The 19,465-nt window shown below is 38.8% G+C and overlaps 1 protein-coding gene across 1 annotated transcript in view; it reads left to right on the plus strand.

The window, feature by feature from the left end:
* TTC14 (tetratricopeptide repeat domain 14) overlaps positions 1 to 18,941 on the plus strand; it is a 31,319-nt gene extending 12,378 nt beyond the window's left edge. Inside the window, exons 4-12 of the mRNA XM_040428273.1 lie at positions 37 to 121; positions 2,325 to 2,454; positions 7,935 to 8,087; positions 10,432 to 10,503; positions 10,593 to 10,712; positions 15,084 to 15,206; positions 15,413 to 15,530; positions 17,121 to 17,230; positions 17,819 to 18,941. Coding sequence (XP_040284207.1) covers positions 37 to 121; positions 2,325 to 2,454; positions 7,935 to 8,087; positions 10,432 to 10,503; positions 10,593 to 10,712; positions 15,084 to 15,206; positions 15,413 to 15,530; positions 17,121 to 17,230; positions 17,819 to 18,569 — 1,662 coding nt within the window. The 3' untranslated portion in view covers positions 18,570 to 18,941. The remainder of the gene's footprint in view (positions 1 to 36; positions 122 to 2,324; positions 2,455 to 7,934; positions 8,088 to 10,431; positions 10,504 to 10,592; positions 10,713 to 15,083; positions 15,207 to 15,412; positions 15,531 to 17,120; positions 17,231 to 17,818) is intronic.
* The last annotated feature ends 524 nt before the right edge of the window (positions 18,942 to 19,465 follow it).

The following is a 19,465-nucleotide window of genomic DNA, read 5'->3' on the forward strand; positions in this document are numbered from 1 at the left end:
TACGTTGTTTTTTTTTGTTTTTTTTCCTTTAATTAGGCATTGTGTCCTCTTAGAGATGTGCCTTCTCAGAGTAACCGTGGTGATCCGTTATCATACTATCAAATTGGCGATCTAATTCAAGGTAATGTCACAATTTCTACTGTATACTCATGTAGGGTATAAGTACATGGTGAATTTAGGAAAGCTTTATTCACATGGATATATTGCGGCTGTGTGTATAAATCTGTTGTATGTTACGGATCTGTCTTCTCCCTGAAGCAGTGCTTCTAATGGAGAATACCTCCATACATACAAGGTCTATGATTAAAAAAAACAGGTACAGTCGAGGGCTCTGGAACCTCAATAGGAGCATTAGTGTGGCACCATACAAAACAGAGCTGTAACGCAGCTGTGTGCATGAGGCCGAAGGCTATGCTCATTTCACACAATAAATTCTAAGGGGAAGATTTATTAAACTGGTGTAAAGTAGAACTGGCTTAGTTCCCATAGCAACCAATCAGATTCCACCTTTCATTTTCCAAGGGAGCTTTGAAAAGTGATATCTGATCGGTTGCTATTGGCACCAGTTTTGATAAATCTCCACCTAAAGTATTTTGCTTTTGCATGGATCTGTAACGTGTCTGTCTGCCTGGAGCCTAAGGCCTCATGCACACGACCGTTAAGTGCATCCGCGTCCGTGGTTCCGTTTTCCGTTTGTTTTCGCGGACCCATTGACTTTCAATGGGTCTGTGGAAAAATCGGAGAATGCACCGTTTGGCAGCCGCATCCGTGATCCGTGTTTCCTGGCCGTGAAAAAAATATGACCTTTTCCTATTTTTTTTTTTCTCGGTCAACGGTTCGCGCACCCATTCAAGTCAATGAGTCCGTGAAAAATCACGGATGCACACAAGATTGTCATCCGTGTCCGTGATCCGTGTCCGTTTTTTCCTATTATTTCAATGGCAAACTTGACTTAGATTATTTTTTTCATTTTTCATGTCCGTGGATCCTCCAAAAATCAAGGAAGACCCACGGAAGAAAAAACGGACACGGATCACGGAACAACGGAAACCGTTTTTGCGGACTGCAAAAAAAACGTCCGTGTGCATGAGGCCTAAATCGGAGTCTTTAGAATTCATATAGATCTGCCAGACAGCTAAGGATCTTTGTACATTGCATGGTCTCCTTCTGACAAACCCATTTTGGTGTACCTCTGACATATAAACATACGTGTGTGTATATATAAAGCACAGTATGCCAGCCGATTGCACCCTGATGGAGGCTAAAGGACACTCTTGTGTGATATGGGGCCTGTGTTTGGTGTATGTGCTGGAAGCTTTCCAAATGTATTCTCTGAATGTGTGTGAACATGGTCTAGTTGATTGTATACTCAGACTTTCTGTTTGTCTATATAACATTGAACTAAGTAGTGAAATAGCATTCACTGATCAGCCCCAAAACTACAATTTGAGTGGCATAATCGGTAACAACTTGTGCTGTATGTACAACCCCCAATTCCAGAAGGTTGGGGCACTGTGTAAAATGGAAATAAAAACCATGCAAAGATTTGCAAAACTCACAGACTTTATTCACAATACATCATAGAACTCCAATCAGATATGCAGGGATTTGCAGTACAGGATCAGGTCTGTTTTTAATGCGGAGCCGCCCGAAGGCCCGTAGATCATGAGCATCCAATATTAACCATCAGCCTTGTGCGTATATCTGGATTTCTCCAGATTTCTGATATTATGTTCCGTAGATAGTGAGATATTTTAAAGTCTTCACAATTTTTATATTAAGGGCCATTTTTGAAATTGTGTCAAAATTTTTGACACTTTTTTTGCAGATAGGTGCATCTCTGTTCATCTTGACTTCTGAGAGACTGTCTCTCTATCATGCTCTTTTTATTCCCAGCCATGTGAGTAGTAAATTGCTCATCCATCTGTTTTCTTTAAGTATATTATTTTTTCAACCTTTTGTTGCCCCGTCCCAACTTTCTAGAGATGCGTTGCTGCCATCAAGTTGTAAATGATTTATTTTAATTTTTTTCCATGTAACGGTAACATGTCTCACTTTCAACATCTGATATGTGTTCTATGAGTATTGTGAATAACATGCGAGTCTATGAGATTTGCAAATCATTTTACACAGCGACTTAACTTGGGTTGTCAGTGCATCCTTGTCCTGTGAGCTTAGAGGATTCACTTTACCCCATAGTGCCTTCAGAACAGGTATTGCACCTACTTCCATTCTGCTAGTTACCAGCTTGGAATCGGCTCCACTGTTTGCATCATGTTCTGTCTGTTATCAGATGTCATGTGTTTTCATTCAATCTCTTGTAGCTGCTGTAAAGGACGTTGACCGTTACAATGAAAAGATCACGCTTTCCTTGCATAAGTCTTCGCTTCCAAGTCATCTGTCCCATTTAAAGCTTGGTGTTATCAGCTCTGAAGACATGCCAGACTACTACAAGTATGATCAGGACTTTTTTTTTTCTTTTAAATTTTTACATTTTGTCTCTAAGGCTCTGTTAACACTTTCTTTGGCAATAATGGAGTCTGTCAGGTTTTCCATTAGACATGCTGATATTTTTGACTGCAGGAATGGTGCAGTCTGCAGCATTATTCTTGGCATCAAAAATATGGAATGCCTGAAGGACCCAATTAAAGAAGCCTTGTCACCACCAGTGATGAGCAGCAGGGGCAATATTCGAATTTGCGATATTTCGCGCCTATATTCTAGATATTTGCGAGTTCTCGAAGTGCCAATATTCGCGATTAGAATATTCGCAATCAACACTAGTCACCACAAAATGCAATCTGAAAGCAGCATGTTATAGTGCAGTAGAAGCTAACCAGATATATATATCTATATCTATATCTCTCAATCAATGTTTTACTGAATCTTTTCCCATAAACCTAATCATTTTATATCTTTGCTTTTTCTAACAGGTATTGGTACAGGAGGGTGGGGTTATTGGTGACTGATAGCTTTTTGTGTATGTGTGCATACAGAGATAGCTGTCAGTCATTGATAGCACCTCCCTCCTGTACAGATAGAAAGTGAAAAAAGCAAACGTATAAATTTATAGATGAAATTACAGGATTTACTGAATCTTTTCCACAAAAATATATATCAATCCGCTCAGCTTCTCCTGCTTTGTAACATGGTGCTTTCATATTGCACTGTGTTTTGTGGTGACTGTACCATTTCGCTACCAGCGCTGTACATGTACAGTGCACATGCAGCGGGCGTCATGGCCGGCAGGTCTCTGCTGTTATCAAACAGCAGAGGCCTGCGGGTAATTATCGCGACCGTCAATTATGCGATTGCACTAATTAAAGCATTAAGATGCTGTGATCAAGAGAGATCACGGCATCTAAATGGTCAAAAACCCGGATGCTCGCACTTCCAGGGGTGTAACCAGCATCCTCTGTGACCAGTGAGGATGTCGGTAATTGATTTGAATGCGCTCAGCCTTGCAGAAGAGGCTGAGAGCATTCAAACTGCTATTCTTATTTTGGCCACCAGGTGGCAGGCCAAGTTAAGAAATGAGCAATAGACAGTAATAATTTATTTTTTTAAATACATGATTGTTCAAAATTGAAAAGTAAAAAAAATTGATTTTGTAGGCTAAAAGACGAGCTTCAAAATTATTACAAAATAGTTAGACTGTTAAATATCTAAAAAATATAAAAGTTTAAATCTCCCCCCTTTCCGTATATAAAAAAATAAATACCTGAAGAGCAAAAAATATAAACATAATCATGGGTATCATTGTGACCAAAAACGCCCGTACTATTTAAATATAAAAATATTTTTCCAATATGGCGTAACGGAAAAAAGGTTTAAAATTGCCAATTTGCCATTTTTTTCATTGCTTCTCTTACCCCAAAAAAGTAATAAAATGTGATCAAAAAGTCACACACACTTCAAAATGGTATCAATAAAAACTACAGATTGTCCCGCAAAAATTGAGCCCCCCACAAAGCTCAGACTATAAAAATGTTTTTTTTTTTTTCAAAGTTTTAATTTATTTTTACACTATTTAGACATAAAAAACTTAAACATATGTGGTATCATTGTAATCATACTGGCCCAGAGAATGAAGGGCATGGGTCAGTTTGGCCACAAATGGAACGCTGTGGGAACAAAACCCGTAAACAGTGGAGGAATTGCGTTTTTTTCCAATTGCACCCCATTTGGAATTCATTTATCGCTTCCCACTACTTTGTATGCCATAATTAATGGTGGCATTAGGAAGTACAACTTGTTCAGCAAAAAATAAGCCCTCATTCAGCTATGTGAACGAAAATTTTAAAAAAATGATGGCTCAATGAAGATAGGGAAGAAAAATGAAAACGAAAAAACCTCCGGTATCCTAAGTGTTAGTCAGTAGGCTTCATTAGAATTTGCTGGGGAAATGCTTGAAAGCCAAATAGCATATCTGTCATGACTGCGACAAAAATAAAGGAGTACTTGCCTTATAGATCCAGCACTGCTGCTCCAGTTTTCCTGGCTCTGCTCTGTTGCAGCGGCAATGTCATGTCAACAACACGTGACTGTTGCAGCCAGTTAGCAGCCTCATTGTTGCACTGCTAAAGCCAGTGCTGTAGCGGTCTTGTCATTTCCTTTAAAGACTGTGAACACCTTCAGAGGCAATTTTTGTTGTGATTGCATTTGACTTATTTTGGGCTTTAAAGTTGTTTTTTCAGTTAAAAATTTATCAACAGTTTCTGTCCTACAATCTTTTCTTTTATTGTATTTGCCGATTATCTTCCGGTTTTTCAAAGAATCCATCAGGCAGCTGCTCTGACAGCTGTATTTGATGTGTAGCACTTATCTCTAAACTCCTGACAGCTCATAAACCCTATAGCTAAATTCTTATCGGAATATGGCTTACATGAGTGCTTATGAGCTATCTGTCTGCAGATACAATTAAAGTGAAGGCTGTAGAACAGAAACTGTTAATAAAGACAAATTGAAAAGATGATTTTTAGCCCGAAATGCAATGATAAAAAATTGCTGTGAAGGTGTACATAGCCTTTAATGTGCGATTTGGCATATAAACCTGCACTTTATAATATGGTGTCCAACTTTTGTTTTCTAACCTGTTCAAGACCAGACAAATTTGTTTTGAATTTTTATTTTTTACATTCCTATTTTTTTAAAGCACACAGTGGTGCTAAAAATCTTTTTTTTTTTTTTTTTCCTTAAGGTTTCCTTTTTTCCATTAAAAGGGTATTCCAGGATCAGGATATTGATGGCCAATGTTTAGCACAGGCCTTCAGTATCAGATTGGTGAGGGGGGCACTCCACTCACCCACACTGATCAACTACAGTATTTGAAGGGCCCACATAATTTTTTCGAGCACTGTAGCCTCTTCATTGTCTACCTGCACACCATCTACATTGTTACAGTAGTGAAGGATAATTACAGCTCCCTCTTTTTCACTTGAAAATAAGGAAGCTGTCATTGCCATGCATGGTGGTAAACAATATCTCTGACAGCTGGCTCCCCTCTTGGAACAGCTAGATATCCATACAGCTGCAGACTGAGCCAGGAAATTCAGCAATGAGTAGCTGGGCAAACTGCTAATATAAAAAAACAGCCACCTATCAACTGATATGAGTTGAAGATGCATCACTAAAGGCCAAAACCACATGTCCATTAACCCCTTCCTGACACATGACGTACTATTACGTCATGGAAGCCACTGCGTTCCCGCAATTTGACGTAATAGAACGTCATGGTAATCGGGCGGGCACCAATGCAATGCGTGCGCAATCACTGCAGGCGCCCGGCATTCCCTGGTAGCCGGGCCCCTGCTCTATCCGCCGGCATCTCGGTAAAAGCCGATGCCGGCGGATTAACCCTTTCTCCGCCGCGGTTCGCGCTGACCGCGACACAGAAGGGGTTTGTGTTGGGTGCGGGAGCGCATCGAGTCCCCACGCTGCTGTGGCGGGGACTCGATGTGTCAGAAGGCAGCCTGATGCTGTGCAGAGGCTGCCCAGTGCCTTGCACGGCATCGGGACCTGCCTCAGGCTGGGTCTCCTAGGCAACCTGTTCACTGTAGTACACAAACAGGCAATGCATTACAATACAGATGTATTGTAATGCGTTGCAGAGGGGATCAGACCCCCAAAAGTGAACATCAGAAATAAAGTAAAGAAGAAAAAAAAGTAAAAAAAAAAAAAGTTTTCAATAAAATTAATAAAGTAAAAAATAAAAAAAAGCCCCTTTCCCCTTATTTTATATAGCTCTCAGAACATGGAGACGCTAAAACACCTTTTTTTTTTTTTTTTTTGTTTCAAAACTGCTATTGTGCTAAAGTCCAATACATAAAAAAAATATACATATTAGGTATCACCACGTCCGTAACAACCAGCTCTATAAAAATATCACATGACCTAACCCCTCAGGTGAACACCGTAAAAAAAAAAAAACTGTAAAAAAAAAGAAGCAATTTTTGTCACATTACATCACAAAAATTGCAACAGCAAGTGATCAAAAAGGTATACCCCCAAATTAGAGGCAATCAAACCGTCACCTCATCCCGCAAAAAATGATTTCTTACCTAAGACAATTGGTCAAAAAATGAAAAAGCTATGGCTCTCAGACTATGGATACAGTAAAATATCATCATTATTTCGGTTTAGAAAAATGCTATTATTGTGTATAAACTTAAATAAGAAAAAGTAGACCTATCAGGCATTGCCACGTCCGTAACGATCTGCTCTATAAAAAAGTCACATGACCTAATCCCTCAGGTAAACGCTGTGAAAATAAAAACTGTGCCAAAACAACAATTTTTTTGGTCACCTTGCCCCATAAAGTGTAATAATGAATGATCAAAAAATCATATGTACCCAAAAATGGTACTAATAAAAAACGTCAACTCTTCCTGCACAAGACGATCGGCAGAAAAATACAGAATATAGAGATAAAAAAAAGTAATTTTTGTTTTAAAAAATGCTTTGTTGTGTAAAACTGAAACAAACATCATAGAAAGTAGACCTATTTGATATCATTGCGTCCGTAACAACCTGCTCTATGACATTAGCGCATGATCCAACCTGTCAGATGAATGTTGTTAAAAATGAAAACATAAATATTTTTTGGTTACCTTGTCTCACAAAAAACGTAATATAGAGCAATTTAAAATTCATATGTACCCCAATATAGTACCAATAAAACTGGCACCTTATCCCGTAGTTTCCAAAATGTGGTAACTTTTTTGAGTTACTACTCTAGGGGGGCTTCAAATGGGACATGGCATCTAAAACCAGTTCAGCTAAATCTGCCTTCCAAAAACCATATGGCCATTTGTGTCACAAGAAAACTCTCAGAATGGCTTGGATAAGTAAGTGTTCCAAAGCTATTACCACATAAAGTGAAAACTGGACCGAGGTAGAAGGGGTTAAAATAAGTACATGGTCAGCTCCTGCTAATTGAGTGCAAGTGATGAAACCGCCTCTTCCTTGTCTATATACTCTAGTAGGGAATAATGATGGGACATCTCCTTTAAGGGTATGTTCACACTGTGAAAATACATGTCAGAAAAATCCTACATGTATTTTTGCAGTGGAACCCGCAGCTGAAATCTGAGTCTGACCCGTGGATTTCTGCCGCAGTTTGAACTGCTGTGGAAACCTTCCTTGGATTAGCAAATATGAGCCATGTGTACTAACAGTGCAATTTCCCATTGAAAACAATGGCAAGTGTATTGTAAGCGTTTGTTACATAGATTTTAGAGCAGAAAACGACAATCTACATAAAAAAATGTTGTGCGCAGTATGCTTCCCCCCTCCTTCCCCCATAAAATAGCATATATGACATTATGAAAAGCCCACCAAATGAGCCATAATGTCGGCAGATGCTAAAAATAAGTAGCTCATCCTTTTCATGGTAAAAACGAGTATAACTACTGGATCAATTTGTTTCCATCCAGACACAGTACTGCCTTCTCCAGCAGCAATGACACTTACGAAAAGGTCCTGCGGCAATCTGTCGCATTTTCCAACCCATCTACTGTGGAATTCCTCTTGAATACTCTTGGAATTGATGAAACAAAGCCGCCATCATTAATACGGGGCCTGCAGAGGTAATGTTATATAACAGATCCACAAGGTATAAATGATGTTGGGCTCCGATACTTATGCAGCTGCATAATGACTAGTAGTCTGACATTTGCTAATGCACGGAAGATATGAGACAGATTCGCTCAGGCTGCATGGCTTTTCATAGATCATAAAGCAGATCTGTGTGTTTGCTCCAGATGATCTGCGTTGTGAGTCACTGTGGCATTTAGGCCATGTTCACACATTTGTGGCAAATTAACAGGGATGCTGACATCAACACCTTTACTGCGATGGAAATGAATGGGTTTTTAAGGAAACTGCATAGCACAGATTGCTTGGCTGCTTTGGTAACCCCTGCCGTCGCAAACAATGGGCACCCCGATCTCTGTGATTAATGGCTGGATTGGAAATGTCCCTTAGGGCTCATTCACACGAACGTTTTTTGCGTTCCGCAAAAAAAACCGGAATGTACTCCGTATGCATTCTGTTTTTCCTTTCCGTTCAAAGATAGAACATGTCCTATTATTGCCCGCAAATCACGTTCCGTGGCTTCATTATAGTCAATGGGGCCGCAAAAAAAAAAAGGAACACGTACAGAATGTACTCCGTATGTCTTCCATATCCGTTCCGTTTTTGTGGAACCATCTATTGAAAATGTTATGCCCAGCCCAATTTTTTCCTATGTAATTACTGTATATGCCATATGGAAAAACGGAATGGAACCAGAAACACTACTGAAACAAAAACGGATCCGTTAAACAGACTGCAAAACATTGAAAAAGCCATACGGTCGTGTGAACAAGCCCTTAGGGTCCATTCACACGTCTGCATGAATGGATCAAAAACCGTTCCGCAATTTTGCGAAACGGGTGTGGACCCATTAATTTTCAATGGGGCCGGAAAAGATGCGAACAGCGCACTGTGCTGTCCGTATTCGCACTTCCGTTCCGCAAAAAATAGAAAATGTCCTATTCTTGTCCGCAGACACTGACAAGAAAAGGCATTTCTATTTAAAGTGCCTGGCATGTGCGGTCCGCCGATGTCCGTGTTTTGCGGACGTGTGAATGGACCCTTAACCCCATAGTGCCCAAGCAACTTTTTTCACTGTTGCATTCCAAGAGCTATAATATTTATTTATTTATTTTCATTGATGTAGCTGTATGGGGACTTTTTTTTTTTTGTGGGAAAAGTTTTTAATGGCACCATTTTGGATACACTCTGCTCATTGATGAACTGTTATTAACTCTTTCTGGGAGGAGTTGGAAAAAACAGCAATACTGCCATTGTCTTTTTACATGCTGTTAGTGGAATTAGAAAGGCAATCTATTAGGCTGTGCCACCGGCCTGGCCTAATAGGCATGGACAAAAGGCAGACCTCAAGGCCTTCATTAGTCCCTTGGCTGTCATGTAAAGGCCTCAGCACCCTTTGGTCATATTTGCTGCGGTGCCGATGGGTGACAGAGGGAGCCCCCTCTCTCTAAAATCACTTAGATGCTGTAGTTGCTATTGACCACAGCATCTAAGGGATTTAACCGTCCAGTGTAGCAGTTATGCTGATCCGAGCTGTTAGAGCAGGAGCCTGGCTGTGATTAGACTGCTGGTCTTCTGCTCTTCCCTGCACAGGAAACACGTGCAGCACTTATTCCTTCATAAGAAAACAGCCATATAGTCCAAGGCCCCTTTGTGACCACCATATAAAGACGCATTTGTGGTAACTAAGGGGTTGTTCTGCTTAAAACGTACTGCTGCTGAGTTCAGATCGGTAATTGGTATCTCTATACTTACCCCCGGTACCCTGCTCTGAGTCCACAAATCAGGGCTTCATGAGTACAGAGGTAAAAATTATGAATGTGAATTCAACTGCAGCAGTACCATTCATGCATTACTGTAGTTCATATGGCTGGACTGAGGTGACAGTCCTTTTAACTTTTACACCAGGGCCCATGAGCCTTTAGCTACACCCCTCAGAATGTGGTCAAATACTAGGGTTAGTTCAATGGTGAATTTTGTTTAGAAATTGAATTGTAATGCATGAAGACAGTTTTTTTTTTTTCAACACAGTTGAAAAAGATGGAAAAAATATGGGATAATGAACTACAATTCTCTTAAATTATATATATTTTTTTTAATAAGTGGCAGAAAAAACATCTGCTAGTCAGGAGGGGTATTGCCTTATTGCGCCCCAAATCGCTGTTTTTACATCCATTTTGTAAACCTTTGCCGCTGTTCTTCAAGTTCTTGTGCACGTACTTATCAAGGACTTCTACACTTAAATGGAACAAGTCTCGCTAAATGTTAATTGGTAAATATTAACCAGTATTGTTACTCTTAGTACAAGATTAAACTGAAAAGAAATTCTTTCTGCAGGGAGAATTTTTGTGACCAAGATTATGCTCCTCCTTTAAGAAGAAAACAGTCGTCTTCATGGGCATTAAAGTGGTGAGTGAATGTTATATTTATTTTATTTTTTTATTAATATCCTTATGGCAAATTACTCAAACACCTTCACAACCATTTGCTTTTTACAGTGTGAAGATAGGAGTTGATTACTTTAAACTGGGTCGTCATGTTGATGCTATGAATGAATACAATAAAGCTTTAGAAATTGACCCCAAAAACGTTGAAGCTTTGGTCGCGCGAGGTGCCTTGTGAGTATTTATTACTTCAAACTGCATTCTATGTATGTACAATAAAATATCCTTTTTTTTTTTTTTTTTTGGGGGGCATGTGATATATTTCCCTTCCCGACATATGACGTACTATTACGTCGTGGTGCACGCCCGATCACTGCAGGGGCCCGGCAGTCCCTGGTAGCTGGGCCCCTGCTGTATCCGCCGGCATCGCTGTACAAGCCGATGCCAGCGGATTAACCCCTTCTATGCTGCGATCAGTGCTGACCGCAGCTTAGAAGTGGTTTGCGGTGGGTGAGGGAGCCCATCGAGTCCTCGCGCTGCTGTGGCGGGGACTTGATGGGTGAGAAGGCAGCCCTATGCCGTGCAGAGGGTGCCCAGGAGATCCAGCCTCAGGCTGCGTCTCCTAGGCAACCTGTTAGTGTATTATACTTTGTAATGCATTGCCTGTTTGTGTATTACGATGTATTGCATTGCAGAGGGGAGCCGACCCCCAAAAGTAAAGTCCCAGAGTGGGACAGAAATAAAGTTTTAAAAAAAAGTTAAAAAAAAAGTTTTTAATAAAAAAAAAAAATTAATGTTTCAAGTAAAAAAAAAAAAAAAAAAAGCCCCTTTCCCCTGATTTTATATAAAAAATAGAAAGGAAAAAAACCACACACATATTGGGTATCGCCATGTCCGTAACGACCGGCTCTATAAATATATCACATGATCCACCCCGTCCGACAAACACCATAAAAAAAAAAAAAAAAAATTTGTCACCTTACATCACAAAGTGCAACACCAAGCAATCAATAAGGCGTATGCCCTCCCAAAATGGTACCAATAAAACCGTTACCTCATCTCGCAAAAAAAGAGCCCCTACATAAGACAATCGCACCCAAAAAAAAAAAAAAAAAACTATAGCTCTCAGAACATGGAGACACTAAAACATAATTTTTTTGGGTTTCAAAAATGCAATTATTGTGTTAAAGTAAAATAAATAAGAAGTAGTATATATATATATTAGGTATTGCCACGTCCGTAACGACCTGCTCTATAAAAATATCACGTGACCTAACCCCTCGGGTGAATGCTGTAAAGATAAATAAAAATGTGCCAAAACAACCAATTTTTTTTGGTCACCTTGCCTCATAAAGTGTAATAATGAATGAACAAAAAATCATATGTACCCAAAAATGGTACCAATAAAAATGTCAACTCTTCTTGCAAAAAATGTGCCTCTGCACAAGACAATTGGCAGAAAAAAAAAAATATATGGCGTTCACAAAATGGAGACACAAACTTTTTTTTTTCAAAAATGCTTTATTATGTAAAACTGAAACAAAGAAAGTAGACCTATTTGATATCACCGCGTCAATAACAACCTGCTCTATAAAAATGGCGCATGATCTAACCTGTCAGATGAACGTTATAAAAAATACAGTGCCAAAACAGCAATTTTTTGGTTACCTTGCCTCACAAAAAACCTAATATAGAGCAATTAAAAATCATATGTACCCGAAAATAGTACCAATAATACGGTCACCTTATCCCCTAGTTTCCAAAATGTAGGCACTTTTGGGAGTTTCTACTGTAGGGGTGCATCAGGGGGGCTTCAAATGAGACATGGTATCTAAAAACCAGTCCAGCAAAATCTGCCTTCCAAAAACCATGCGGCAGTCCTTTCCTTCTGCTCCCTGCTGTGTGCTCTCACATCAGTTTACGATCACATGTGGGGTGTTTCTGTAAACCTCAGAATCAATAATAAATAAATGTTGAGTTTTGTTTGGCTGTTAACCCTCGATGTGTTAAAGAAAAAAATGGATTAAAATGGAAAATCTGCCAAAAAAGTGAAATTTTGAAATTTCATCTCCATTTTCCTTTTAATTCTTGTGGAACACCTAAAGGGTTAACAAAGTTTGTAAAATCAGTTTTGAGTAACTTGAGTGGTGTAGTTTCTACAATGGGGTCATTTATGGGGATTTCTATTATTTAAGCCCCCCAAACTGACTTCAGACCTGAACTGGTCCTTAAAAAGTGGGTTTTGGAAATGTTCTTAAATTTTTTTTAGAATTGCTTCTAAAATTTTAATGTATTCACAGATTGAACATTGTCCTGTTCAGGGAATTCTATAGTAGAATGTGATCATAGACATAAGGATTCACAGTAATACCATCATTCTAAAATATAACTTTTAATATTTACGTATAATATAGTCAATACACCCTTCAAATATATAGATAATAAATGATAAGAAAGAAAAAGAAAATAATAGTCTAGGGACAGATTGTTGTTAACTTGTACGATGTTAATGATCTGGTTAGTAGGCGTTAGTAAAACCTGCTAGGGGCAGTAGCCCTAGTCCTGACCCTAGTGTAGGAGCCCTGCCTAATTACGGAATGGCCGCCCCGATAGGGGCGATCCCGTATCACGTGCCTCCTGGTGTCCCTAGTTAGCCCTCTCACGGGGTATATGTCTATCTAATGGGGGACCCTATAGGTACGCCTGGGCTATTCTACACAAGAAAAAATAATAAATGTATATAAATACCCAAGATAGGTGACAATCAGCACCCAATTACCAAATGTGATATATATAAGAAAAAAAGATAAGTTAGAGAAGTCAATTGTCCAATAACGTCCCTACGCGTTTCGCCTGGTTGGTGTCAGGCTCATCAGGGGACATATTTGACAAGGAATACCTATCACCATGAAGAATTACAAATATTATTAAACATATATAAATTTATTTTCTTTTTTATATTTTATATATTTTTCTCTATAAAGATATTCAGAGAAATATTGAAACATGTAGTAAATAGGCCAGTAACTAGAAAATACTGATCAATTAATTTGATAAAATGATCAGGTCAGTTAGTGTTAGCAAAAGATGATAAATGAGTAAATGAACTCATTTATCATCTTTTGCTAACACTAACTGACCTGATCATTTTATCAAATTGATTGATCAGTATTTTCTAGTTACTGGCCTATTTACTACATGTTTCAATATTTCTCTGAATATCTTTATAGAGAAAAATATATAAAATATAAAAAAGAAAATAAATTTATATATGTTTAATAATATTTGTAATTCTTCAGGGTGATAGGTATTCCTTGTCAAATATGTCCCCTGATGAGCCTGACACCAACCAGGCGAAACGCGTAGGGACGTTATTGGACAATTGACTATTGTCTAACTATTATCTTTTTTCTTATATATATCACATTTGGTAATTGGGTGCTGATTGTCACCTATCTTGGGTATTTATATACATTTATTATTTTTTCTTGTGTAGAATAGCCCAGGCGTACCTATAGGGTCCCCCATTAGACATATACCCCGTGAGAGGGCTAACTAGGGACACCAGGAGGCACGTGATACGGGATCGCCCCTATCGGGGCGGCCATTCCGTAATTAGGCAGGGCTCCTACACTAGGGTCAGGACTAGGGCTACTGCCCCTAGCAGGTTTTACTAACGCCTACTAACCAGATCATTAACATCGTACAAGTTAACAACAATCTGTCCCTAGACTATTATTTTCTTTTTTTTTTCTTATCATTTATTATCTATATATTTGAAGGGTGTATTGACTATATTATACGTAAATATTAAAAGTTATATTTTAGAATGATGGTATTACTGTGAATTCTAAAATTTTAAGCCTTCTAACATCCCCAAAAAATAAAATTACATTTGCAAAATGATGCCAACATAAAGTAGACATCTGGGGAATGTTAAGTAATAAATATTTTATGAGGTATCACTTTGTTTTAAAAGCAGAGAAATTTAAAATGTTCAAAATTGCAAATTTTTTAAAATTTGGGGTAAAATTTGGATTTTTCCATAAAGGTAAACTATATTGACTCAAATTAATGACTGTCATGAAGTACAATGTGTCGTGAGAAAACTTTATCAGAATTGCTTGGATAAATAAAAGCGTTCCAAAGTTATTACCACATACAACATGTCAGATTTGCAAAAAATGGCCTGGGCAGGAAGGTGAAAACTGGCCCGGGGTAGAAGGGGTTAAGGAAGATATATTACATATAGTCTCATTGCTTCTCTTAGAGAACCGCACCATAGTATTTGTGGGAGACCTTTTTAGACAGTTTTGTTTCCCTCTTTATGAAGTCTGAGGCATTCAGTGCTACAGTAAAATCCCAAAGAAGTCTATTGCTGCAGTTTTATGGCTACAATACATTGTAAGGAGCTGTAATATCATTATGTGCATGAAGCCTGAGATCATCATTTACAACCCTATATGCGGGAAGGTCAATTCGGAATTCATAAACTAGCGGGATGGCCATTTACATTTCACGAATTTTATATTTTATGTATAAACAACCAAAGTGTCATAGACTTTGCTTATGAATCCTAATGTGCTCCGTTTTCATTTTTTCTAGATATGCTACGAAAGGCAGCTTAAATAAAGCAATTGATGATTTTGAAATTGCCTTAGAAAACTGTCCCACCCATAAGAATGCAAGAAAATACCTTTGCCAAACCCTTGTGGAAAGAGGCGGACAGTAAGTATGCTTAAAAACAAATTTACTTTGCCTGAACATTTCAATGCAATCATTTTCCTGTTATGGTTCCATCTGAAAATTTTCCTCCCATATAAAAATATATAAATTCTAATGTCCTGAAGAATAAAAGCCAATTCAAGCTTTAATGGAGGAATTTGTCTATATTAGTCTGTTCTGTTAAAATGAACATGGTGACTGAATTGCAGGCTGGAGGAAGAGGATAAACTACTGAATGCAGAAAGTTACTACAATAAAGCTTTGACAATAGACAAGTCATTCACGGAGGCTGAGGAGGCACTGAACAAAGTGCGGCAATGTATACAGGTGATTCTTTATTTTCTCTTACTTTGCTATGGACATGATCAAATAAGCAACGTTGGAATGCCATGTGTGATCTCCTCTATATTGATATTGTTGGGCTACTACATAAGGCGAGGTTTCTTCTCAAATGATCTTAAAAGGGTTTTCTGAGACTTTACAACTCATATGTAATCAGTATCTGATTGGTGGGGGTCCGACAGATCAGCAGTTTGAGAAGGCATCGGTGCTTGCAGTAGCGCTGCGGCCTTCTCCCTGCTGTCCAAGCACAGTGCCATCCATTTGATTTTGGCTGTGCTTGGTATTGCAGCCCAGCCCCATTCACTTCTATGGGGCTGAGCTGTGCCTAGCCATGAGACCAAATAAAGTGACGTCACATGGCCTAAGAAAGCTGCGAGAAGGCTGCAGCACCAGTGCCTTCTCAAACATCTGATCAGCCAGGGCCCCTGGTGTCGGACTCTCACTGATTAGATACTGATGAGCCATCCAGAGGATAGGTCATCAGTAGTAAAGTCTTGGAAAACCCCTTTAAGGAATAATGCATGTTACAACTTGGGCTTCCATACCCTTAATGGAGTTGTCCCATTACAACAACTTATCAGTTATCCACAGGATAGGATTTAAGAGTCTGGCAGGAGTCAGACTCCTGAAGCCCCTGGTGATCACAACAACAGAGGCCCATGTTGAATGGAGTGTCTTCATGGGACAGCCAAAATAGCAGGTTACAAGTAATTGGAGCGGCAGTGTGGAGAATGCAGGCACCCATTCTCATGATTGGTGGGGGCCCCAGGTGTTGGATCAGACACATATCCCCCATTCTGTGGATGGGAGATAAGATGTTGTAATGAGACGAGCCCTTTATGAGCGAGTCGAGAGCTACAGTTGGAATTCTGATTATGGTAAACAATTAAATATCATTCATTTACTAAAGATATACTGCTAGTCTTTGCCTTATATATAGAAGCTCACTTTGGGGGTAGGGAAAGCCTGTGGCTATCATCAGCAGAATAGAGGACTGTAGTTAACAAGTTTACACATCGGAACTATAGCTTTCCAGATGATATTTACTATAAGTTTCAGCTTTGTGCATTGCTTCCTGTAATACTGATGATGTATCTTCATGTGTCTCCTCCTGCCTTGAACTCTTGGTGCTGTGGCTGTGAATATCCATCATTTCCCTTCCTGTTTTGAAAATGGACTTTGATCCCTAAACTACCACCTAAAAATGGACCCGGGTCAATGTCATCTGGTTTGTATGAACATACTAATTTTTATTGACTGCTATTTTGGCTTTTTGTACTTTTTTTTTTTTTGGCTTATGGTTATATCATACTTGGTAAATTAATGCCCATGTAAATCATGACTAAATGGCAATTAATACCTAATGGGTTTAATGTGGACATTTCCACTTTCCCACTTTTGTGCCCCTTGAATTTTTTATTTCTTATTATCTCTTGGATATACAACTATATGGCTTATTTATTCAAATATACATATGGCTTATTGTCGTTTTTAATGTGGGTGGTGGGACTGCTGAATATTATCTATAAAATGCATGTGTTTATAACAATATCTTTTTGATAACTTGATAAAAAGAAATCTTTGGAAAAAAGAGAGAAACATGAAGAAATGGAGGAAAAAGCTAAAGAAATGAAAATAGAAACCAGTGCAGAGAAATTGCGTAAACTGCTAAAAGAAGAGAAAAGGTACAGATATTTAATCTTCCTTGAGGGATCCAGATCAACCAACTTTTAATGTCTTCATCAGACCACCCCTGTCCATATGCTGTATTAGAGCGTATGGACACCTTCGAGTTGATCCCATGCTTGGGACCTCTCCTTCCTCTTTATGTTCCAGAGTGTAGAGCTACTCTGACAATCATTTTACTGTTCTAGTGGGCTCAAACCATTGTTGTTTTGCATTGATGGCCATTTATCTGAATGGCCACTATGTGGTAATATAACAAGGTAAGGGCATGGCTGACCGAAGCTTCCCTGATGATGAATTGATCGCCCCAGGAGTTGCTTTGTAAGAGATACCCACTTGTAAAAAGCAGTTTTTAAGATTTAAAGAGGTACTATGATTCATATAAAGATCTCAAATTCTAATATAATTTGTGCCAAAATTTAATACTGAGAACAGATAGTTGAGGAAACATCAATTAGTGCAGTTAGATTCTTGGCATTAGGAGCTGTATTTGGGGACCAAATTTTCACAATTTTGTTACAAACGTGAGCTGCTCTTATTTCTGGAAAAAAAAAACAGTTTTTACCAATTACTATTTATGATGATAGAAAGAAGAAACGCAAAAGATCCTCCTCATCATCAAGTACTTCGTCTTTGGAGAGCTCTTCATCTTCTAGCCATAAAAAACACAAGAAAAGGAAGAGAAGTAGAAAGCATTCTGCGTCGTCAAGCCGTTCAAGAAAGCACTCATCCAGTGTGTCGACTCGTGAAGATGAACCGCTTACCCCACCCGCAGACACTTCTGCCTCTTTTCTGAAACAAGATGACCACAGGCTTTGTGACAGTCGAGATAAGTCTCGCAGAAAATACCTGGAATTCAAAACAAGGAATCGATCCCTGTCGTCTTCATCTTTGGAGTATATAGATCCTGTTGGAGGTAGGTCTGAAGATTCAAGAGATTCATACAGTAGTGCAAAAACTCATGCTACTGGTGGCACATCAAAAAGTGCAACCTCAACCAGTAAGTATAGACCTGGTAAAAGAGATTCCACAGACTCATACAGCAAAAGAACAGAAGTGAAGCACAGAGATGACACTAAAGCGTCATTCAGTCAAAAGTCTGATTCTTATCAAAGTAAGTATTCTGTGTCAGACTATGGAACCAGTGACAGAAGGTCTAGTGGGAGTAGTAGTAGATCACATGAACAGTCTCTCAAAAGAAGTGCAAATACATCTCCTAAAGAATCCCAGAATGGTAATACGGCCGCCAGTAAGGCTTTACCTGGCAGTTTGTTGAATATTCTCAACCAGATTGCTGAGTTTAAGAAGGAGAAAGAGGTTAAACAAACATGTAAATAAAACGTTCTTCCTTTGTTACCATGAGCCTTTATTTTGAAAGAGAAATTTTATGCGTTTATAATGAGAAAATTCAGATTATATCCACAGTGTCCTGGATTATGAACTGGACAATGTGCTTTTTTTTCCTTATACAAAGACACTGCCTTTTCTGGGGTTACACTATATTTGTAATATTTTGTCTTTATGATACTACGGTGCTGCATGGAAAGAACACAACCCAGGAGTGAGCTATTGTGTTATTGACCACCATTAAGACAATACTACACTATGGTCGATGGCCTTTTTATGTACAACTGTGCACTTTCTAGTGTCTTCTGACACCATCTGTGGTGCACTATTGTTACCGATTTGTTAATAAACTCCAGATCATAATGTGAATATTGGGATTCTACTTCTTTTTATCTTCTTTTGTAACAAAGGTCTTTTCAAGCTTGCTCATTGTTCATACAGTCCGAAACAGGAAAGTCATATACAGTGCTGCCCATAATTATTCATACCCCTGGCAAATTTGGACTTAGTTACTTTTATTCAACCAGCAAGTAATTTTTTGACGGGAAATGACATAGGTGTCTCCCAAAAGATAATAAGATGATGTACAAGAGGCATGATTGTGGGGAAAAAAACATTTCTCAGCCTTTATTTACAGTTGCGCAAAAAGTGTCCAGTCCAAAATTATTCATACCCTTCTCAATAATCAATAGAAAAGCCATTATTTGCTATTGCAGCAATCAAACGCTTCCTATAATTGCAGACCAGCTTTTTGCATGTCTCCACAGGTATTTTTGCCCATTCATCTTTAGCAATGAGCTCCAAATCTTTCAGGTTGGAGGGTCTTCTTGCCATCACCCTGATCTTTAGCTCCCTCCACAGAATCTCAATTGGATTCAAGTCTGGAC

Source organism: Bufo bufo, chromosome 4 (assembly GCF_905171765.1).
Source record: "Bufo bufo chromosome 4, aBufBuf1.1, whole genome shotgun sequence".
Lineage (NCBI taxonomy): Eukaryota > Metazoa > Chordata > Amphibia > Anura > Bufonidae > Bufo > Bufo bufo.